The sequence below is a fragment of the Corythoichthys intestinalis genome, chromosome 3, assembly GCF_030265065.1.
Source record: "Corythoichthys intestinalis isolate RoL2023-P3 chromosome 3, ASM3026506v1, whole genome shotgun sequence".
NCBI classification, from domain to species: domain Eukaryota; kingdom Metazoa; phylum Chordata; class Actinopteri; order Syngnathiformes; family Syngnathidae; genus Corythoichthys; species Corythoichthys intestinalis.
This window is the reverse complement of record NC_080397.1, coordinates 65,838,041-65,862,669: the sequence shown is the minus strand read 5'-3', so window position 1 is coordinate 65,862,669 and position 24,629 is coordinate 65,838,041. Positions and strand designations below refer to the sequence as shown.

The following is a 24,629-nucleotide window of genomic DNA, read 5'->3' as shown; positions in this document are numbered from 1 at the left end:
GTTATATAAAAACCCTTCTGTTTTTGTTTTAATAAAATTTGTAAAATTTTCAATCAAAAAAATAATCTAGTAGCTCGCCATTGTTGACGTCGCCGAGCGGTGACGTCACAGCCGTTCTTCCATAGTGCCTTTAACTACGCAAGACTGAAATACACCACAAGGTGTCAATGGTGAGTTTTAAATTACTAAGAAAGCAGGCCAATGTGTGTGTTTTGTCCCTTGACTGACGTTGTAGCCGTTTTTTTTTTTTTTTTTTAGACTGGGTCTATTGTGATTCACATTCATTTGAGTGCTGGCTTCACAACGAACAAGACCTCTGATAGTTTGTATATTGTGAAAAAATATTGCCATCCAGTGTATTTGTTGAGCTAAACGAAATGTTTGAATAGAGTTTGACCAAAGTCCCAGTAAGGTTTATGAGTATTTTGCATAGCTATTTTGATTGGGAATGCCAGTTCTCTTTGCATTTTTGTTTAACTGTGTGAGAATAGGGCCTCATTAATACAGATTGAAGCACTTTTCTTTTTGTGAACATTTTTTTTGAGAGATGGGAATATTATTTTTGTTGTGCTTTCCCTAAATGATACTTATGTTTATTGTGAAGGAGTTGCCCAAGCTTATGCCAATAAACGGCGCCGTCCAATGAATGCCTGTGTCCACTCGCCTTTTGGGTTTTTTTTTTTTGCCTCTTAGCTCTCGCAAAAAACAGCGTCATTGTATTGCGGTTGAGGCAATGCATGAGCAGGTCATTCTGCGCATGCGTTAAATGCGTCAAATATTTTAACGTGATTAATTAAAAACTTTAATTACCGCCTGTTAACTCGATAATTTTGACAGCACTAGTTTATTGTAGGGATGGGAATCTCTGGCATGAAGCCGATTCGATATGTATCTAGATACACAGGTTACGATTCGATTAAAAAACGATACGTTTTTAAGGCCGACCGATTCGATACGGTTTAAGAACGATACGGTTCGATACAGAGTGAAAACAATACGATAGTAAACATTTGTATAATATAATACATATAAAAAAGACCACATTTCTAATAGCAAAATTAAACAACAAAATTTCATACCAATGTTATGTTTTATTTTTTTATGAAAAAAATAAAAATAAGGCTTACTATATGACCGTCATTTTGTTGGATGGGATTTATAATCAAATAAAACTCCAGTGACAGACAACAATAAAGTGCAGTAAATCAATTAGTGTATTTCCTGGTGTTTCAAACACAAGAGGTAAGCAATTTAAGTGCCAACTTTCAACGTAAACATCTTACCAACAAAAAATATTAATTATATACAGCAGCTCTAGAAAAAAAAAAGAATTAAACCCGCAATGTTATCATAAATAAATTATGCTTTACCACTGGTATAATTGGGGGAATAAAAACATGGCATTTTAGACAGACAGGTCAATAATCATTACTTTTACCTTATACACAGCAGAGTCTTTCACTTATGCCTGTGCTTACACATTTTTTTTTATTCCTCATCACTGTCCATATCTTTTTTGAAGGGTAGATTTTTTCTTGAGGAAGATCAACTAATCCACATGTTAATGTTTAAGTAGACTGCGTTTCGTGGGAAAAAACTCTCCAAAGGAGCATGCTGCCCTTTCCACCATTGTAGTGGGTTATTTTTCCAGGGTTAAAAACTCACGATCCCTGTACCGCTCCTCACTTCACACTAGCTCTGTCTCATGGGAACAGATCTGGCTGCCTTCCTCACTTCAAAGTCCGACTTTTGTATTTCCTGGGTGCGTTGAAAATCAATCGCTGCACGTCGCTGGCGTCAGTGCTCAAACTGCCCATTGTTTTAGCATGTTGCTTCGTTGCCACTACCGGTTTCGTTTTCGTTTTGGGCTGTGAAGAAAACGCTACGCTGCGTGCGTTACAGTGGTTTTGTTAGCTCTCGCGTTGTGACACGCCCGTGACGATCGGGCAATGACGGCGACTAGTAGCGGTTCTGCCGAAATGCATGGGAAGTAGAGGCAACCATACCATGAGTTGTGCTTGTCCGTATTATAGCTTGCGTGCGGTCTCAATCTAAGCGCGCTGTGTGGTGACTGACACTAGCGCAGCAAGTGAAGTAAAAGCTAAATTATCATTCCATTAAGCAATGCATTGAATTAGGCATTAGAAGCCGATTCTTGTGCTCGCGATAGCCAAATTATAGCTCTACTATCGGTTCGTTGAATATTTAATGGCAAATTACTGTCGAATGGTAACTTTACAATCGATACAGCTGTATCTCTCACCTGTAAAACCGGATATCCGGTCATATCGGTTTATCGTTCTCAAGCTTAGTTTATAGTGCTCCATAAACCCTTTCAAGTTTATCTCTTAATGTCGATCATGTGTCTGGTCTATATTGGCTTATACAGTGGGGAGAACAAGTATTTGATACACTGCCAATGGAGATTTTAAGCTTTCCAATGATGTATCACACATGCAAATCGGACAATTTTGAAAGTTGGCTTAATTGGGGGTCTCAGAGCAGAACTTCAAGTCACCTGAGTGTTTTCCACCATATATATACCGTATTGGCCCGAACATAAAACGGTGTTTTTTTTGCATTGAAATCAGATTGAAGAAGCTGGGTCGTTTTATAATCTCGGTCTAGACGTTATATCCATTCACGATGCTAGATGGCGCCAGATATCAATAAAGCGATGTTCTGTCATGATCTCAGCGGTCTAGACATTTTACCCATTCACGACGCTAGATGGCGCCAGATATCATTGAAGTGATTTTCTGTCATGACATCTCAGATATCTCAAGTTTAACCAGTTGGCATTACTTTATTGCTATGTTTTTCCTTATTCAGATTTGTTTCAAGACTACCATTACAGTTATATTTCACTTTGATGGTTAGTGCAGTTATTGCAATTTTGTTGTTTCATAACAATAGATTTGTTTATTTACATTTCAAAAACCCGAAGTCATTCATTTACAAATGTGATTCCACTTAAGTTTACATATTTAAATGTTCAGATATTAAGAGTTGAATGAAGCAAAATAACATGCTTTTTCTCTCAAATATATTGTTATAATAATTTGTTTAGAATGTACCGTTTTATTTTTTCTGTATAAAAAATAATTTAGGGTTCAAAAAGTATTTTTTCAAACTTGAGTCTTGAAAAAGAGGGGGTCGTCTTATAATCAGGGTCATCTTATATTCGGGCCAATACGGTACATGTATTACACTCACCGGCCACTTTATTAGGTACACCATGCTAGCAACGGGCTGGACCCCCTTTTGCCTTCAGAACTGCCTCAATTCTTCGTGGCATAGATTCAACAAGGTGCTGGAAGCATTCCTCAGAGTTTGGTCCATATTGACATCACACAGTTGGTGCAGTTTTGTCGGCTGCACATCCATGATGCGAATCTCCCGTTCCACCACATCCCAAAGATGCTCTATTGGATTGAGATCTGGTGACTGTGGAGGCCATATGAGTACAGTGATCACATTGTCATGTTCAAGAAACTGGTCTGAAATGATTCCAGCTTTATGACATGGCGCATTATCCTGCTGAAAGTAGCCATCAGAAGTTGGGTACATTGTGGTCATAAAGGGATGGACATGGTCAGCAACAATACTCAGGTAGGCTGTGGTGTTCCAATGATGCTCAATTGGTACCAAGGGGCCCAAAGAGTGCCAAGAAAATATTCCACACATCATTACACCTGAACCGTTGATACAAGAAAGGATGGATCCATGCTTTCATGTTGTTGACACCAAATTCTGACCCTACCATCCGAATATCGCAGCAGAAATCGAGACTCATCAGACCAGGCAACGTTTTTCCAATCTTCTATTGTCCAATTTCGATGAGCTTGTGCAAATTGTAGCCTCAGTTTCCTGTTCTTAGCTGAAAGGAGTGGCACCCGGCGTGGTCTTCTGCTGCTGTAGCCCATCTGCCTCAAAGTTCGACGTACTGTGCGTTCAGAGATGCTCTTCTGCCTACCTTGGTTGTAACGGGTGTTGAAGGAGAAACGATATCATCATCGTACACACCATATAATTGTCTGCATTAGTCTAACACATATATAGTCTAACACATACATATGGTACAGGTTGGCACCATCTAACTGTTTGCATTACTCTAACACACGTAATATAATTAATCAGGAAATAGTATCATTTTCATATTTACCGTAGGACTACGCTACTAATATAAAATAAATAGAACACCATAGTTTAATGAGAAGAAATAGAAGAGATACACAATGCCGTCTTATCACAAGAGTGACGCACCAACTCTGGCAATCTGCTCTCCCAGCAAACTCCAAGGACAAAGCGCTTTGTCCTAAAACAAGTACAACCAGCCCGGACAGCAAAGTGATAGCGGGCGTCCCAATCCGCGCACGAACCTAAGCCGCCTCAAACCGGCCAACAAGGGGAAGACCAAAAAGCAACGCCCAGACCCACCTTCAGACACACCTTCGACATGACCCGCGTCAGCAAAGACTTTAAAGGGGATGTAGTGCCCTGGGAAAATTTTGATATTCCATCATTTATCCATAAACGCATGCCTTTTATATTCATATCATGCCACTTCGTGTAATTACACACAAGAAAATGAGAGAAATTTGGCTCGATTGTCAAGCTAAAACGACCGGCGCCCGAGATCTGGCAGATTGTGTGCGTGACGTCACGAGTGACAAGTGAAGAGAGTGCCACCGTCCACTAGAGGGGCAGCGCCTGTCTGCATCAATATAATTCCTTCTAGTGTGGGGAGAATTAGGGGTGTTTTGAGCTGTTTATGCTGATGTATTGTGTTAGTCCTGCACATATTCCAGGTTCCCTCATGAAGAAACACCCCTCGTTGTCAATAAAAAAGAATTCAGAATTGACAGTGAGGGGTGTTTCTTCAACAAGAAAAAGGCTCAGTGCTTTAATACTGAATGGCGGCGATGATGGCAGACAATTTCGTTTCTAGTTTCAGCGACGAATCCGACGTAGAAGGATGTAACGAATGTTCATCTAATGGTGACGAGGAGAGTTACAAAACTTTAATCGGTGTTATAGGTGACCAATTTGAGCCCAAACGAACGCCAATGCAGCGTAATGAAACGGTCATTGAGGGGAGCAATGACACTGATGAAACATCGGCAGCAGATCGTGTGGGAAACACCAATGATTTGTTTAGCATTTCTTTTTGTGAAGCTGATACACCGTGACTGCAAAATAAAGGAATGCATAGAATAATTATCATTTATTGCGCTATCATAGCTTTTCGCTCTGCCAACAGACACACATATGAACGGGATCAGAGGATTTGTTCTATATATTTTACGAACGATAATTTTTACATGTGTCGAGTCCTGTATCCAATGCGTGACATTTGTTTATTTATTATTATTATAAAAGAGTACTCACTCTGGCCATTTCGAGCTTGCCTGCTCCCTCCTTTGCTTAGCTTTAGCCTCATTTAGCAGTCATCGTCTCTCTCTTGATATCTGGGGACATTTAGGCGGCTGTGCCTGTATGGTCGGCACCGCATCTCCTTTGAGCAGCAATCTTTTAGCAAAACCCGATTTCTCTTGTCCATAGTTCGAGAAGCTTTCAGTTGGAAAATGTGCACCACAGAAAAGTGTGCCGGAGGCTGTGTCTAGAAAATTAGCCCTCTTTGCACGGACGAACTTTACCCATTTTCTGTGTAGTCCAGCTTTTTTTTCGCGTTCAGGAACTCATGGATACTATATTCCGATAAATAACTATTTGTACACCACATAGCACAGCAGTTTTGAACCATTGTTGTGATGTTTTGGTCAAACAAACCCCAACGCTACTCTCTCGTCGTTAAAAAAACAATGGCACCTAGCTCCGCCTCGACTTTCAATCACTTGTCGTGACGTCGCCGCCCCATTCGGCTGTTTCCGTAACACTTTCGGTAATGTTTGTCATTTTCGATCTATTTTCGATAATTGCTCATTAATGTGATTGATTTTTTTGTTAACTTTATCAATATTTGTTATCTTGGCGCATAATGGTTCTATTGATGTCTCACACCCCCTTTGCCGCAACATCCCCTTTAAAAAGACTGGACACTGAGATAAGACAGATTTCTTCAGCTCGGAAACATGTAGCCTTGTTTTGGATCCAGAATTGTCCCTCTGTCGTCTGTTTTTGCCTTGTTTTTACCTTTGTCGACGAATAAATTGTCAAAATAAATTGTCAACCTGTTTTCGAATTTAAACAGTGTTTATTTGAGTCACTGTTGCCTTTCTATCAGCTCGAACCAGTCTGGCTATTCTCCTCTGACCTCTGGCATCAACAAGGCATTTCCGCCCACAGAACTGCCGCTCACAGGATATTTTTTCTTTTTCGGACCATTCTCAGTAAACCCTAGAGATGGTTGTGCGTGAAAATCCCAGTAGATCAGCAGTTTCTGAAATACTCAGACCAGCCCTTCTGGCGCCAACAACCATGCCACGTTCAAAGTCACTCAAATCACCGTTCTTCCCTATACTGGTGCTTGGTTTGAACTGCAGGAGATTGTCTTAAACCATGTCTACATGCCTAAATGCACTGCACTGCACTGAGTTGCTGCCATGTGATGGGCTGATTAGAAATTAAGTGTTAACGAGCAGTTGGACAGGTGTACCTAATAAAGTGGCCGGTGAGTGTATTTTTTTTTATTTTTTTATTTATGAGTTAAAACAGGTGCCATTAATACAGGAAACGAGTGGAGCCTCGTTAGAAGAAGTTAGACCTATTTGACAGCCAGAAATCTTGCTTGTTTGTAGGTGACCGAATACTTATTTTCCACTCCAATTAGGAAATAAATTCTTTAAAAATCCAACAATGTGACATTGTTTTTTTTTTTCCACATTCTGTCTCTCATGGTTGAGGTTTACCCATGTTGACAATTACAGGCCTCTCTAACCTTTTCAAATAGGAGAACTTGCACAATTAGTGGTTGACTAAATACTTATTTGCCCCACTGTATATAATATATACTATGTGGCAATACAGTTGTGGTCAAAAGTTTACATACACTTGTGAAGAACATAATGTCATGGCTCTCTTGAGTTTCCAGTTATTTCTACAACTCTGATTTTTCCCTGATAGAGTGATTGGAACAGATATTTCTTTGTCACAAAAAACGTTTGGTTCTTTTATGACTTTATTATGGGTGAACAGAAAAAAGTGATCGAATCTGCTGGGTCAAAAATATACATACAGCAGCGCTAATATTTGGTAACATGTCCCTTGGCCATTTTCACTTCAATTAGGCGCTTTTGGTAGCCATCCACAAGCTTCTGGTTGAATCTTTGACCACTCCTCTTGACAGAATTGGTGCAGTTCACTTAAATTTGATGGCTTTCTGACATGGACTTGTTTCTTCAGCATTGTCCACAAGTTCTCAATGGGATTTTGGGAAGGCCATTCGAAAACCTTCATTCTAGCCTGATTTAGCCATTCCATTACCACTTTTGATGTGTGTTTGGGGTCAGTGTCCTGTTGGAACACCCAACTGCGCCCAAGACCCAATCTTCGGGCTGATGACGTTAGGTTATCTTGAAGAATTTGAAAGTAATCCTCCTTCTTCATTAGCCCATTTACTCTCTGTAAAGCACCAGTTCCATTGGAAGCAAAACAGCCCCACAGCATAATACTACCACCACCGTGCTTGACGGTAGGCATGGTGTACTTGGGGTTAAAGGCCTCACCTTTTCTCCTCCAAACATATTGCTGGGCATTGTGGCCAAACAGCTCGATTTTTGTTTCGTCTGACCACAGAACTTTCCTCCAGAAGGTCTTATCTTTGTTTATGTGATCAGCAGCAAACTTCAGTCGAGCCTTAAGGTGCGGCTTTTAGAGCAAGGGCTTCCTTCTTGCACGGCAGCCTCTCAGTCCATGGAGATGCAAAACACGCTTGACTGTGGACATTGACACCTGTGTTCCAGCAGCTTCTAATTCTTGGCAGATCTGCTTTTTGGTGATTCTCGGTTGAATCTTCACCCTCCTGACCAATTTTCTCTCAGCAGCATGTGACAGCTCACGTTTTCTTCCTGATCGTGGGAGTGACAAAACAGTGCCATGCACTTTATACTTACAAACAACTGTTTGCACTGTTGCTCTTGGGACCTGCAGCTGCTTTGCAATGGCTCCAAGTGACTTTCCTGACTTGTTCAAGTCAATGATTCTTTTTTTCACATCCATGTATGTATATTTTTGACCCAGCAGATTTGATCACTTTTTCTGTTAACCCATAATAAAGTCATAAAAGAACCAAACTTCATGAATGTTTTTTGTGAGAAGTAGTATCTGTTCCAATCACTCTATCGGAGAAAAATCAGAGTTGTAGAAATAACTGGAAACTCAAGAGAGCCATGACATTATGTTCTTCACAAGTGTGTGTAAACCTTTGACCACAACTGTATATACTAAGGCGGAAAAGACTCAGGTGACTTGAAGTTTCTCTCCAAGACCCCCAATTTGGCCAAATTTCAAAATTGTCCGATATGCATGTGTGATGCATCATTGGAAAGGAAGAAAAACTTTGGACAGGAGGGCTTTTTTTTTTTTTTAAAACAGCAAAACCCTATCTGAACGTGAGAGCACGCCAGAGCAGAATTACAGACCCTATGACTTTAATGCGATATAATCGTGTACTTACCTTGTTTCGATCCAAAAACTCCATGTCGCATACATCACTAAGTGTCAAGACACAGCTGTGAATGGCCACAGCTGGATCTTATGGGTGAAACACGGTAATATAACAAGGGTCTTGATGCAGAAATCGCAGACATCGAGATTTTCATTTTCATATATTTACCCTTTTAAACCTTTTTTTCCCCCTCAATTGTTCTTTATTTGTATCGATTATTTATCATCTAACATATCGGGGAAAATGCGAAACAAAAACAAAAAATACAATTTAGCGAAAGTTATGATGTCGATATCCCTGACTTTTATACAGACGTCATTTTTTTCACTGTGTTGTAATTTCTTTAAAGGTTTAAAATATGCGAGTAAATAAAATATTAGACATGAATGAATGATTCAAAGCTAAAAATGACAGACATTTTGAATAATATACTTTCCTTGTTGTCATGGCTGGGTTGAAACAAAAACGGTTGCGCGACGTCTAAACGGGGGTTTCCAGGGTAAAACGGGCAAATTAAAAATAGTTCGCGCCATGAATCTGCTATGGCAGCATATAGACATATTGCTCTATCAAACAACAGTTGTTTTGGCTTAAAATACAGCAGTTTCTTTTAAAGAGGAGTGCAAGAGCAGAAACTGCTTTTTTTCAGCCTTGTCTGTGTTTTCTGCCATATACAGTATTTTTTATGGCACACTTTAAATACAATAAAGCGATATAGGCATCTTTGAGTGATCTTCGAGTAAAATTCAAGTATTTCAAGGCCGGGCCGAGTGTCCTCTTTTTTGGAAATCAAAATATGGACACCCTATGGTAACTCCTACCTGCCCGCTGTGATGGTACACATCGGGATTGCATGCGTCGATCTCTGCTGCGATGTTGAAGTGCTTTTTGGCAGCCAAGTGTCGGATATCCTGTCTGTACAGGATCCCACGCTTGATGAGAGCGTTGGCACGCAGCTGCGGGCAACCATGGACAAGAAAATTAATCAGCAGGTGTATGAGGAAGCATTTCAAATAGGATTTGACCCAGTGCTTTATAAGGCTGGCAGGCCACCATGCTTAGATGTTGGGGCTTTGGGCAGAGGCGTAGCAAGGGTCCCCGGGGGCCCCAGGCAACATGGGGCCCTTTGAGCATGTGCAAGTAAGGGGGACAGTTGGACTTGGAGCTAGGGTTGTTCCGATCATGTTTTTTTGCTCCCGATCCGATCCCGATCGTTTTAGTTTGGGTATCTGACGATCCCGATATTTCCCGATCCGATTGCTTTTTTTGGCTCCCGATTCAATTCCAATCATTCCCGATAATTTTTCCCGATCATATACATTTTGGCAATGCATTAAGAAAAAAATGAATAAAACTCGGACGAATATATACATTCAACATACAGTACATAAGTACTGTATTTGTTTATTATGGCAATAAATCCTCAAGATGGCATTTACATTATTATCATTCTTTCTGTGAGAGGGCTCCACGGATAGAAAGACTTGGGACTTTGTGTATTGTGACTAAATACTGACATCTAGTGTATTTGTTGAGCTTTCAGTAAATTATACTGCAGCATGCCCCAAGGCATGATGGGAAAGTGGAACCATGATGGGAAGTAAAACCATGACTGTGAGTCGTGCTGACAATGCATATATCATCTCTGCGTTGAGAAAAAAATTAAGGTGTGTAGTAGGGCTGTCAAACGATTAAAATTTTTAAACGAGTTAATTACAACTTAAAAATTAATTAATCGTATTTAATCGCAACTAATCGCAATTCAAACCATCTATAAAATATGCCATATTTTTCTGTAAATTGTATATATTCTGTAAAATAAATTGTTGGAATGGAAAAATAAGACACAAGATCGATATATAAAGTGGGGAGAACAAGTATTTGATACACTTAATCCATTGGCAGCATATCAAATACTTGTTCTCCCCACTGTACATTCAACATACGGTACATAAGGACTGTAGTGGGCATTTCACTCTACTGTCATTTAAATCTGTCTATGCTGTCCTCACTCCGAAGCGTCTACTTTTTCCAAAGCTAGACAGCTAGTGAACGATGCCTTAATAATCAGACTTCTTCCTTTTTCATCTGATTTATTAATAAAATAGCCTCAAACCATTGTCCTCTTTAGACCGTCATAAAACTACAAAAAAAAAAAAAAAGTACACAAGCATTGCATTAGCAACAACGTTAGCTTAGCACGCTATCCAGGTTCACTAAACATAAACAAAAAACATCTCATACAAAAAACAGAACATTTCGGTTACTAACATAATATGTACATTCTTTACAACAACCATACTTACAGTCAAATCTTGTCCAAGGATCATATAAGCACAACATTACAACGTAGGCTTCAGCCCGAGACGTCGTGCAGCCATATGAACTGGCAAGAAAAAAATATACCATGTCGCAAAGCGACCACAAGAGTTCGCTGTTGTGCTGCAGCACAAAAAGCCTTGCTGTAAAACTTACCAAAAGGCAGAATACTGTCTGAGCGGGACATGTGCGTTAATTGCGTCAAATATTTTAACGTGATTAATCTAAAAAATTAATTACCGCGCGTTAACGCGATAATTTTGACAGCCCTAGTGTTTAGACAAAATCTATTACCACATTGCTTCCCATGACAATCCTACTTAGAGGGAGAGGATTTGTAAGGTTATAGTCAAATGAAGGACGGTATGAAAGGCTGCCAAAATTCACTCTACTCATTTAGCACTGCCTTTGGCTCTCTATGTAGGTAAAACGGCGTCACAACAGATTGAGTATGACAATGAGTGAAAGGGGCATGCAACTCAAATATTAATAGCTTTTAAATATTGAAACATGACACATTTATCAATTCATTACTTACCACCGCCATCAGGATATTTATGATAACCCTACGTTAAGCCTTATCTAAAGACTCTGTATGAGTGTAGCATATTTTGTCTGTAACTTTAAATACAATTAGAAAACGATCTAATTAAAATATATATATATATATATATTAAAAAAAGGCATGGCCGATATTTTTTTGCCGATTCCGATACTTTGAAAATGACGTGATCGGACCCGATCGATCTGGAGCAATAGCATATTTAATAAAAGTCTAATAACGCCTCGCTCTCATAGAGCGCTTTTTAGGACACTCAAAGTGCCCCCCCCCCCCCAATTGCATTATTCATTCACTCCACACTCAGTGGATGTAAGCGTTCTATTGTAACCACAGCTGCCCTGAGGGAGACTGACACTTTCTGAAAAAATTCCCAGATGAAAATGTATATATAAAGTTTTTCTTTTTTTCGATTCCCAGACGGATAACTTCTCTTGATTTTGCCAATTAAAAAAAGGCCCGATCGCCGCCCACTCTCACTCTGAGTCACATGACACACATACAGTGCTGCTCGAAAGTTTGTGAACCCCACAGCGATGGTCAGATTTTTTGTAAAAAAAACTAAAATAACCTTATTAAATGTTAAGTTATACCCAAATCCACAATACTGACATTCCAAATAATGGACTGAAACAAAAGAAATAGTTATATTGTCATTCTTTATTTAACAAAAGTGGTTGATTTAAGAAAAACTCAGATATCATGTGTGCAAAAGTATGTGAACCCCTTCAGTTAATAGGATATTGCGCCTCCTTTTGCAGAGATTACCTCAACCAAACGGTTTCTGTAGTGACTAATCAGCCTCTCACATCTACTTTGGGGGATTTTTGCCCATTCTTCCTTGCAGAACGCAGTCAGTTGAGAGAGGTTTGATGGGCGTCTGGCATGAACTGCTCGCTTCAGGTCCCGCCACAGCATTTCAATGGAATATAGGTGAGGACTTTGATTGGGCCAGTCCAGAACACGAATCTTCTTCTTTTTCAGCCATTCCTTGGTTGTATTGCTGGAATGCTTTGGATCATTATCATGTTGCATGATCCACCTTCTGCCAAGCTTTAACTTCAAAACAGATGGCGTCAGGTTATGTTCTAGGATTTGACAATATCCCTCAGAATTCATGATTCCCTGGACTATGTGGAGTTGTCCAGGTCCTGAGGATGAAAAGCAAGCCCAGATCTTGACATTCCCACCTCCATGCTTCACTGTTGGGAGAAGGTTCTTTTGGTGGTATGCAGTGTTGACTTTTCGCCAGACATGGCGGTTTTGGTTGTGACCAAACAGTTCAATTTTGGACAATTTTGGAAAAAAACAAAAAAAAACTACTGAATTGATTAAGCTATACCTGTTATTTCATATAAAAAATAACAGTTCTGATTAAATTAGGAAATCAGGTTGAAATAATAGAAAATTCCAAAATGTTGAGGGGGTTCACAAACTTTTGAGCAGCACTGTACGTACATATTTGCGCAGTAAAATGAACACGAAGGTGGTAGTGGTTGAGTGCGCGCTGCGTGAGGTCATCTTGGCCATAACAGTGGCGAAAACTAAGCACTTTACACTCATATGGATGTACAACATCATTTTAAGATGCTAAACTAACACCTTCCCTCTTAAAGCAAATGTGCAATGCGAGTATAATATAAAGAACGCTCTCCTCTACGCAGCGAGAATGAGTGGGATCAACCAGCCGACGTAACAGGAAAAACACAAAACGGTTGCGCTGATAACGGCTCTAACTTATCATAAGAACTTTATGGCATGAAGAGGAAATACTTACATTCGTTCATGGATGCACAAATTAATCCTCTACCAGGTGGGGTGGCCGTCCTCTGCTCGTAATGCGCACCTTACGCCTATTCTCGTTCTCAGAATATGCAGCGCTTGTGACGTAGTACAATAACAGGACTAGTTGCTATGGGAACGTACGCAGTGGCATACCGCATACCCATGGAACCTTGCTAAAAGGAGCATTAAAATTGCTAATAAAATCGTTTAGGATTATTTTAGATGCATATATGTTATATTTTTCTTATTTAGTATTCAACGAGGAATACGATAGACCCATTAATAGACTTTCTCGGAAAAATCACCATTTCTTTAAGTAGTCACATGAATAATGAGGTGGCCTGTGAAAACCAACATATAATACAATCGCAAGGACTTTTCTTTATGTTTTTAATGAATCACTCCTAGCATGTACATGCAGTGCTAAACTATTTGGGCTTGCTTAATCCTTGAACACTGAACGAGTCGTCAGCGACGCATTTACGCATATCGTCCGTGAAGCTTTGTTACGCTGTAAATACAATACTCACGTGCCGCTGGTTGGTCTCGTTTGAAAGTGCGGAAGTTGATGTCCAAGCCAGTTTTTATTTGAAGTCAATCGGCCAAGAAAAACGGGAGATAATGTCATTTGAGTTTTATACTTTTATTGTACTCATAAATATGCATTAAAATGCTGCATGGACCATGTATCCATCTCCAACATTTCTTGTCCTTTTTCAAAACCGAAAGCAGCACAAAAGACTACTTATCCCAAGAGTCGTGATGTCAAGAAGGACGAACCGAATGTGATCATTTTTAATAAATTTTCGAGCGAGGCGCCAACTATTGAAAGGGAGGCATGCGAAGCAAGCAACGGCGGGTTGCGAGCGACTTTGAAATGTGCAGAATGAATCTAAAACTACATTTAGCACGAGCTAATGCATTATTTCATTAACTCAAGGAAGAAGATGAGCCGTATTTGTCGTTGTTTTCTTTGGATGAGTCGGCGTCTCGGTGAGTAGAAGTGACAGCAGTGCGCAAACGGCGAAAGAGTAGGCTGTGTGAGGTGTGTGACGCAGCTCCGTGACCTGTTCAAGAAGCTTTATTGAGTGCGCAAAAAAAAAAAAAAAAAAAACTTTATTGGGTGGCATGCCTGAAAAATTTGGATTGAACTACTTGTCAATATTTTTGAAAAACCTTTTTTCAATGTTATATATTTTTTTTCTTCACTATAATCTTCAATTTTAATGTAGATGTGTGTTCGAGAAGCTTGATTGCATATATACTTTTGATGAGGTGATGGGTACAACACCTAACTTCACAAAGAGATGTCTTCCAAACCCTTTTTGTGTTAAATGATATATATACATTTTTTTCTCACTATTTTGCACAATACATAACCTGTTTTGACCATAGTATGTGTAAAGGCCAAAAACGCCTATTACCATACCTGCTGTTTGTGTTGAATTGTCAAACATAAAACAATTCAATCTTATGTTTTTCTATTGAATGTTTATCCTAACAAGTTGAATAAATATTATCAAACTTCAAAACGTTTGGTCGAGCACGTTTGGTTGTCAATGGGACGTCAACATTACAAATGTTGAAAAAAGATTTTGGGATTTTTTTTGTCTTTTTGGGTCCAAAATGTGGATTATAATTGGTCAGTGAAGAAAACAACAGTTTAGACATGAAGTTCAAGGTGTCTTGAAAAAAGACACAAATTTGGCCATTGTAAACAATTGTTTCTTTGAAATATAAAGGCAACATCAAATTCATGCAAATTCGGCCAAAATAGGCTTAGGTGTTAAAGGGTTAAACATGTATGCTCATTGGAACTGATAAGAGAATTGTTAGTTATCTGCCAAATGATTCCATAGCATTGAATCACTCCCAATACTTGTCGCTACGACAGTGTGGTGAAGCTGAGTGTGCTAAATCTTTGTGTGCCAAATCTGTTGATCCTCTGGGGGCCTCTCCTGACTGGGGGCCCTAGGCAATTGCCTGCGTATGCCTAATGGGACGCTACGCCTCTGGCTTTGGGTAGATTTAGTGTCTCTGCCTACTAGGAGAAGTGTGCTACTATATAACAACACTCTTGAATAAAGTGTAGCAGTCCGCGTTTATCATGGATTGCCATTATCGTGCTAGCATTGCCACGGCATCATTTGTGAGAAGGCGAGCTAATCACCAGTAAAGGCTGACAAGATGTTTTATGATAATACAGAAGAAAATTTTGAGGCCAAGCATTTTTTTGTTATGAATAAACAGCCACATTTTGCTTTGACGAAGTTGCTATGCTAGCGAGTTGCTTGCTGTGTTCGTGAGGCACTATCGGGATTTTATTGCTAAAGAAGACTAATGATTTCTACCACGACAGAAGAACAAGTTAAAGCTAGCCATGAGTAGTTTGAGAGATTTAAAAAGAAAGGACATCCACATTATGTTACAACGAAGCTGCCATGGTAGCGCTAGCACTTACAGCCTTTAACTCCGAGTTAGTATGGAGATTTTAAAGTGCCTACAACAGGAGTAATTTTAAATAGCATTATTATGTGAATTAGAATCATTTTGAGACGATTCGACTGTATACAACAACTTGGCAAAGCGCAAATGACGAGGAATTAAGTCTTTTAATCCGCCGTTTAGCCACGCCTACCATTAAAGGGCTCTAGCTTCCACAACAAGAGAATGACGTCGGCGGGGTCATGGTTTCATCTGATTTAGAATTCAGCCCATAGAAGAGGAATTATTCAGTAAGAGGAAAATGCGACGAAGAGAGTCGCGAAACGTCATTGTTTCTGTCTCTCTACCTCAATATTTATACAGGATATTCTTTTTATCCAAGTATTTTTTCCCCAATGGCTAAATAAATGGTATGGACATGACAAATAACAGTCTTGTGCTAAACGGAATATGAAATATTAAAAATGCATTTATTCAGTACGACATGGCAAAATTATTCATGGTCAAAACTGTCGACTTCACCTTTACTGTTGCACCTCCCGAACGATATTTTATGCCACCGGAAGTAGTCCGGCTTTTGTCATTTCCCTGCCCCGACTTAGGACAGCGTATACAAACCAGGAGGCGTGACAGCTAGCCGACATGCTAACACGAACCGAGTGATGTTTCAAAGTCTATTCTCGGCTTTCGAAGCAAAAAAAATCACTCAAAACTACCCGGCATCATATTACACGGCGGCGGAGTTGTCGATTGTCTTCGCCGATCGGCAACCTGCCCGGCAGCGAGCAAGTTAAAGCTTGTCCCCTGCTGCGGGCAGGAGAGCATGTTTGCCGGGGAAGCAGCTGGACAATTTCTGCCGGACAAACCGGCCGATGTCGGAGGAGTGCGTCGCTGCAATATTGTCAACACGAATATGGCGTAAAATAATGCTTAACTACACGGTGAAGACGTAAACAGTGAGAGAGCAGTTGTTGTGCAGCTAACATGGCAGGATGTTTGTGAGGAGAACTTTCTACATGTCCATCCATGATCAAACGTAAGTAATTAGTTTATTTAAAGAAAGTTTGTAGTGTTTACTTTGTAATCGCTGTATTCATACAAAGTTTCTGATCGGGTGGAAATTTTGACAAAACACAGGGCGCACGAAGAGGGCAATAAGCCGAGTGTAGCGCTCTCCCGGCGGGGGGAGGTGCGACAAGCCACCAGTCGTCGGCCGAGTGCCATTCTCGGTTGACAAGGAGCATGTCAGCCACAAAATGCAAGCCACCTCCGTATTAAAACGTGTGCCATGATCCCAGTATTTGACATAATACAAAACACGATGTTTACTCACTTCTTCGTAAGTCCAATGGTCCCACAGTTGTCGCACATTTGTTTTGGCTGATCTCGGGGTGTATGGGAACTTTCTGAAACCCAAAAAGGCTCACACACCTCTCCCTGGTGTAGTTACAAAAGCCTGCAGCCATTTGGCTGGCGTGATGCGAAAAATAAAAAAAACTGCAAAATCAGCTGAATCCACAGTCCATCTGCATGCTGTAAAGCAATGCTGTATTGTGAGATGCTGACCCGAGTGACGTCACATTCGCATTCGTCCTAAACCCGAGACTGGAGCCGGAAGTAACTCATTTTCATGGCGCGGGATTCAAAAATTGAACATATTCGATCGCTTTCACACACATCCTAGCAGTCCATTTCATTCATAATCATAAAACACCACGTGAAGTATGAAATAAACATGCTTTTTGGTGTCATACGCACTTTCAGACAACTGATGGCTATAATCAAATGAGTTAAGGTAAAGTTTGTCTTCTTCATATTTGTAGCAACCGTTTTTTTTGTTGTTGTTTTTTTTAAAAGTGCTTTTGTAGCAGATTGGACTATTGCAACGGTATATTTATCGGTCTTGATAAAAGAAATTTAAAAAATCAGTCAGGAAGCTGCAGCTAGTATAGAATGCTCACAAATACAAGGAAAATGGACCACATTACACCGGTTTTGAAATCGTTACACTCTAAGGTCGTCTGGAACCGGTCTCCTGCATGTTCCAAGAACAAGAACCAAGCAGAGTGAGAAAGCATTTAGTTATTATGCTTCTTACCTCTGGAAAAAGTTACCTGAAGGTCTGAAGTATGCTCAAACTGTTAGCTCCTTTAAATCAGGGCTAAAAATGCTTTGTTTAGCACTGCATATCCATAACTGTCTACATATTTCCATCTACTTGCTTTCTATTCCTCTTGTGCTTATCTCCATTACTGATTTAAATTATTAGTACCGTATTCTTCGGACTATAAGTTTTTTTGTTTTTTTTCATATTTTGGCTGGGGGTGCAACTTATACTCAGGAGCGACTTATGTGTGAAATTATTAACACATTATGATATCATTTCACATGTCACATGTAAGTTTTTTATGCTATAGTTATCTGAATAACTCTTAATAGCTATGGCCGCGTTCGCGTTCTGCCTTTGGCAATGTGTGTTCAATTTTATTATTGACTATTTTATATTGAAATGCATGTTTTTAGTTTGTGGCACTTTCACGCCCACGTGGGGGCGCACTCGCACTTGTTCACGTGAAGAAGAGCGCTCACACGCCAGAAGAAGACTGACAGCTACGTAGCTTTGAGTGAGTGGGCGAGTTAGCGAGAGAGAAACACTGCTGCGAACCTACGTTCATCATTTATGCTTTTAAAATATCTCTACAGAGGCAACGCCTGTGTGTATCATCTTTTCTGTTGTTGTTGTTGTGTTTTCCACCCGCACACTTAGAGCCAGTGGTGTGGTTGTTTGAACGATGTGCTAGTGCTAGCGAACGCATGCTAACGGTTGCTGTAAGAGCACCTAATTATCATTTATTTACGTTGACGCAAACCTATTTGGTATCGAGCACCACATTGATTCAGCAAATTATACGGACGTCCAGCATCGTCATTTGGGAGTTCGCTGTATAGCCAGGACCGAGCCGTAGCTTCCTGGTGAGGACAGTATATTCGCATTTCGTTGTTTATGCACTGTACACTGTTCATTTATTCAGCATGTTGTTCTCTATTGTATTTTTATACTAAATTGCCTTTCAAGATGACATATCTGTTCTTTGTGTTGGATTTTATCGAGTAAATTTCCTACAAAAATGCGACTTGTACTCCGGGTCGAATTATACATTTTTTTCCTCTTCATTGGGCATTTTATGGCTGGTGCGACTTATACACAGGTGTGACTCGTAGTCCGAAAAATAGTAGTAGTTTTTGTTTTATTTTTATTCTATTTGTGATTAAATGCGATTTTTATGTATAATTTTTATAATTTTAATTGTCTTTGTTTTTACATTCTATTGATTTAAAGTGCATACGACACGAGAAAAAAAGTCTTAAATAGGATTATTATGTTAATTTGAATCGTATTTTGAGACGATTTGACTATATACAACAATTTGGCAAAGCGCAGATGACAAGAAATTAGTCTTTTAATCTGCCGGTTAGCCACGCCTACCATTATAGGGCTCTAACGTCCACAACAGGTGGATGACGTCAGCGGGAGAAAGGGCTCATGGGTTTTACTATTAAGCCCATTGAGGGGCAATTATTCAGAACGAGGAAAACGCGACGAAGAGCCGCAAAATGTCATTGCTTCAGTCACTCTACTTCAATATTTTTACAGGATATTCTTTTTATCCAATTATTTTTCCCCAATAGCTAAATAAATGGCTTGAGAAGGACCAGTCAGCCCGTTGAGGGGGAATTATTCACAACGAGGAAAACTCGACGAAGAGAGCTGCAAAATGTCATTGTTTCTGTCTCTTTACTTCAATATTTTTACAGGATATTCTTTTTATCCAAGTATTTTTCCCCAATTGCTAAATAAATGGCATGGTCATGACAAATAACAGTCTTGTGCTAAATGGAATATGAAATAATAAAAATGCACTTATTCAGGACGACACGGCAAAATTACTCCATAATGGTCAAAACTGTCGACTTCATCTTTACTGTCGCACCTCCCGAACGATATTTTATGACACCTAAATCGTGCTTCTGTCATTTCCCTTCCCCGGCTTCGGAGAATGTAAACAATGGCAGGCGTGACAGCTAGCCGACATGCTAACCCGAACCGAGTGATGTTTCAAAGTCTTCAAAGTGGAAAATCACACATAACTAGCCCGGAACATTTGACATGACGACTGGCATGTCGATTGTCAACGCTGATCGGCCAACCGCCCGGCGGAGAGCAATTTAAAGCTCGTTCCCCGGAGGAGGGCGGCTGCAGTTGTTGTGCGGCTAACGTGCAGCTAATGTGCATGAGGAGAGCTTTTTACATGCCTAGCAATGATCAAACATAAGTAGTCCTTTATTTAAAGAAAGTTTGTAGTGTTTACTTTGTATTCGCGGCTATTTTTAACACAAAGTTGCAATTTCTGATCGGTCAGAAAATTTGACAGAACACCGGGCACATAAAGAGGGCAGTAATCCGAGTAGCCTATAGCCTAACCGATAAAATGCAAGCCACCTACATATTAAAATGATCCCAGTATTTGACATAATACAGAAAACGATCTTTACTCACTTCCTTGTAAGTCCCATGGTCCAACAGTAGTAGGGCTTGTTTTGGCCAATATCCACCGATGAATGGGAACCTTTTGAAACCCCAAAAAGGCGCACACGTTTCTCCCTCGTACACCAAGAGTTTTCTGCAGCCGTTTGGCTGGCGTGATGCGAAAAATAAACGTATTAATCCGCAAAATCAGCCGAATCCTTAGTCCTTCTCATACAACAGTACGGCTGTATAGTGAAGAGGACTCCTTCTACCGTACACGTCACAGCGCCCTCTTTCTCAACTTGAGACTGTTGCCGGAAGTCACTCATTTTCGTGGCGCGGGGTTCAAAAAACTAAATAAATATAGCGATCGCTTCCACACACATCCAAGCGGTCCATTTCATTCAGGACTAGGGTTGTCTCGATCCGTTATTTGGCTCGGATGGACTGCCGATATGCGCAAAAAAATGCGCATCGGTATCGGGTCGGCCGACACGGAAATATTCCGATCCAGACCCCTGATCCAGTTTTTTTTGTGAATTCCAGTCCGGGTTTCCCAGCGCACCGATTTACATAATCCATTCCAGTTTTTTGCTTTGGTTTCCCTAAAATCCGGTCCGCATTTTACGGCACACCTTCAGCACACAGGCATTACCATCTCCCAATTTACCTCCGTGGCATCTCCTACATTATGACTGCAATGCTAATTTAAAGTTAACCGGTAAAAATGTCAGCTGTCACCTGAGCATCTTGAAATGCTTGTCTTTGTCCAAAAAAAAAATCTCCCCATCATGCTGGGACTGCATCCAGGGCAAACAGCTGAAGGGACTGTGAAGAATAGATGGAGATGGAGCAACAAAGTGTGGAGAAGATTGGAGAGCAGAAGCCATTTTTGGTTTAAAATGGTATTATTTGCACTGATTTTTTAAAAGCCTTGGTACAGTTGTTCAAGAGCAGAGAACTGATGCTGAGTTAACAGTTTATTTTCCACTGAGGTTGTTTCTGTGTTTTGCGTTTTTGAGACAGTTTACAATATTATTTGCACGTTTTACTGACTGAATATGCCATTTCTGTTTGTTATTTATAATGTTTTGTGTTTATCACTGAATAAAAAGGTCAGCTTCTTGTTACCAACCATTGTGTGTTATTCAAACTCGCCTAATTCAGCTGGGTAGTTGTTATCAAGAGTACTAAAACAGTTTTCAACATGAGTCTGACAACTACTTAAGGAGGCTAAATAACTTTAATATGTGCTCAGATTGGCCGGTATTGGTATCAGCCAGTATCAGTATCGGATCGGAAGTGCAAAAATCTGGATCGGGACATCCCTATTCAGGAGCATAAAATAACCGCGTGTATTATGAAATAAACATGCTTTTTTTGTGTCACAGGCACTGTAAATGTGATTTTTATGATCTTCATGTGATGTAAAGCACTTTGAATTGCCTTGTGTTGAATTGTGCTATATAAATAAAATTTGCCTTGCATGGTTTCAGGCTGGCTATAAAAAAAAAACAAAAAAAAAACAGTATGGACAAAAACAGTACGACACCAATTGGCTGCATATGAATGACAAGAACATAGCATATTAAGGAGAAGGATGCCACTTGACATGATTTAATTTGAATTAGAGATTTTTGGTCATTGAAATCTTTCAGTGAACAGTATTTCTACACAGAAAACCTCATATTAAAACACGGAGACCTGCGGCTTATAACTTAGTGCAATTTTTTTTTCTCAAATTTTGGATAGTGAAGCTCTAGGTGCGCTCTGTAGTGCCGAATTTACGGTAATCAGGGCATCGATAGTGAAAGCTGACGGCAACCCAGCTCACTCCCAACCCTGTACATGCCAACATCCTTAAGTTTCCTGATATTACAACCATTCATCCATCCATGGGATCCGGTGCTATTAGCAAGTGTACCTTGACGTTGGCTTCCTGCATATTGATGATGCGGTTCAAGTCGCCCTCAGCGGCCTCGTTGTCGCGAGTCAACAGGTGAAAGGTGGCGCGCAGGAGCAGCGCCTCAGCCATGTAGCGGCCCTCTGAGTCCACCTCCTTAGTGCATTCGCTGATGATTTTATCGTAGTTCTCCTCATCCATATAGTGCTTGGCTTTCAGGTAGCCCGAACTCAGGTGGTGACTGTTGGGAGAAATGTTTTTGTAACAAGTATGAGCCGTGTTGTTAAGAGCACCACTGAGGTGACAAAATAGTGGGCATATCAGGAAGATCCTGTTCGGCTACTGGATGGCAGCGGCAATGAATAATCACAATTTTTTTTTGATTGAATGAAAAGTTTATTAAAGAAATGTGATACAGAGACATATTTCCGAAATCTGACTGTGTACACAATTTAAAGTTGATCAACGGAGAGAGAGGGAAAAAAAACTTTGCTTTCCCCACCCCGACGTTCGTAAGTGACAAACAGCATGAACGAATGCCTTCAGTTTTATGGAGATACAAGGTGGGTGTCCATTAGCGCTGCTTGAATCATCACAAGTTGAATGGGTATTTGAAGTGCTTGACTTGAGTCGTGGGGAGAGAAAAACGGGCTGCAGAGCCTCCTACGAGACCCTGTCTTGTGTTGAAGACAAGGAAAAAGGATCGTCAGGCTCCTGGCTCAAGTTCTAGCTCGCCATCCGTATGTTGCAGTGGTCCCAAGGCAGGGTAGGACCACCTGGCCTGCATGAACCAACCAACCCAGTTACAAAAAAGCAATACTATTCACATATTAGCATTAGCATGTTAGCATTAGCATTTTAGCATTATCATGCTAACATTGAAATACACAATAACAAAGCACCAAGACATGAAAATGCAATAGTATTCACTTGTTAGCATTAGCATGCTAACATAACAAAATACAATAATAAAGCACCAACAGACAAAAATCGCATGAACCCATAAGGTAGTGTAAGTTAGCATGGTGGCTAATCCGCTAACAACGGATGGAAAAAATTCAGACTCACCAGTTCACTTGGATGTAGTTGAGCACACGCACACTAAACAGTGGCCTATACTACGAACGGAGTTCAACATCCCCAGAAGTAATCCAGCCTTTACCAGCGGGTAACCGGAGTTGACAAAACCTGGTTGTCCAGTTTGTGGTCAATCGGTGCTACGACGCTGATTATGAGGTTGATTAGTCGAACCTGTGTCAACCCAGTCAGAGTTACTGCGCGTTCACATAAAAGGGGGCGGAGACCAGAGTCAAAGACTACTAGTAACGATGGCACGGGCACCTTACTTCACGGAGGAGGAATGCGCGATAATCATGCGGAGTTATGAGGAATTAAAATCCACCCTCACCGCGAAATCCAACACCGCTTCGGCGAGTAGAGCGCAACGGGTCTGTTGGCAACGAATTTACAGATCGTGTGATTTGTGAATGCGTCAATATGCCAGTTTACTTATGTCCATGAAAAGAAATAAAGCCTGCAGTCAGGACAATAAAATAAGATTTGGTACGTAAACTGTAAGAAATAATTTATCGCGCATCACCACATGAAGCAGGATGATAGTATGTTTAGTCCCATTGACTGTATGAATATGTATGTCCTTTTTATTTTAGTTTGGGTCTAGAAAAATGCAGCCCGACCCGGCCCGATCAATTAATTTGATTTGCAAGCCCGAGCCTGCGGGGATGCCATGCGTTGTTGCGTAAACTAAAGCCTGTCTTTTGTAACGAATTTTCACAGTTAAACAAGACTGTAAGATGCATACAGGACTGTCTCAGATAATTAGAATATTGTGATAAAGTTCTTTACTTTCTGTAATGCAATTAAAAAAACAAAAATGTCATACATTCTGGATTCATTACACATCAACTGAACTATTTCAAGCCTTTTATTATTTTAATATTGCTGAATTTGGCTTACAGCTTAAGAAACCTCAAAAATCTTATATCAAAAAATTAGAATACTTCCTCAGACCAAGTAAAAAAATAATTTTATAACAGCAAAACTAAATCAAACATTTGAAAATGTCCATTGATGCACTCAGTACTTGGTTGGGAATCCTTTTGCACGGATTACTGCATCAATCCGGCGTGGCATGGAGGCAATCAGCCTGTGGCATTGCTGAGGTGTTATTGATGCCCAGGATGCTTCGATAGCGGCCTTCAGCTCATTTGTATTTGTAGGTATGCTGTCTTTCATCTTCTTCTTAACTATACCCCACAAATTCTCGATGGGGTTCAGGTCAGGGGAATTAGCAGGCCAATCAAGGACAGTGATGCCATGGTCAGTGCACCAGTTACTGGTGGTTTTGGCACTGTGGGCAGGTGCCAGATCATGCTGGAAAATGAAATCCTCATCTCCATAGAGCTTTTCAGCAGATGGAAGCATGTAGTGCTCTAAAATC

General features: G+C 40.3%; 1 protein-coding gene across 6 annotated transcripts in view; it reads right to left on the bottom strand.

The window, feature by feature from the left end:
* Positions 1 to 24,629, bottom strand: part of LOC130913996 (mitochondrial import receptor subunit TOM70-like) — a 119,082-nt gene that overhangs the window by 48,896 nt on the left and 45,557 nt on the right. For all 6 annotated transcript variants that reach the window (XM_057833016.1, XM_057833019.1, XM_057833018.1 and 3 more), the window contains 2 exons: positions 22,190 to 22,409; positions 9,451 to 9,585 (listed from right to left, as the gene is read on the bottom strand). In XM_057833016.1, the coding sequence (XP_057688999.1) occupies positions 9,451 to 9,585; positions 22,190 to 22,409 (355 nt within the window). The remainder of the gene's footprint in view (positions 1 to 9,450; positions 9,586 to 22,189; positions 22,410 to 24,629) is intronic.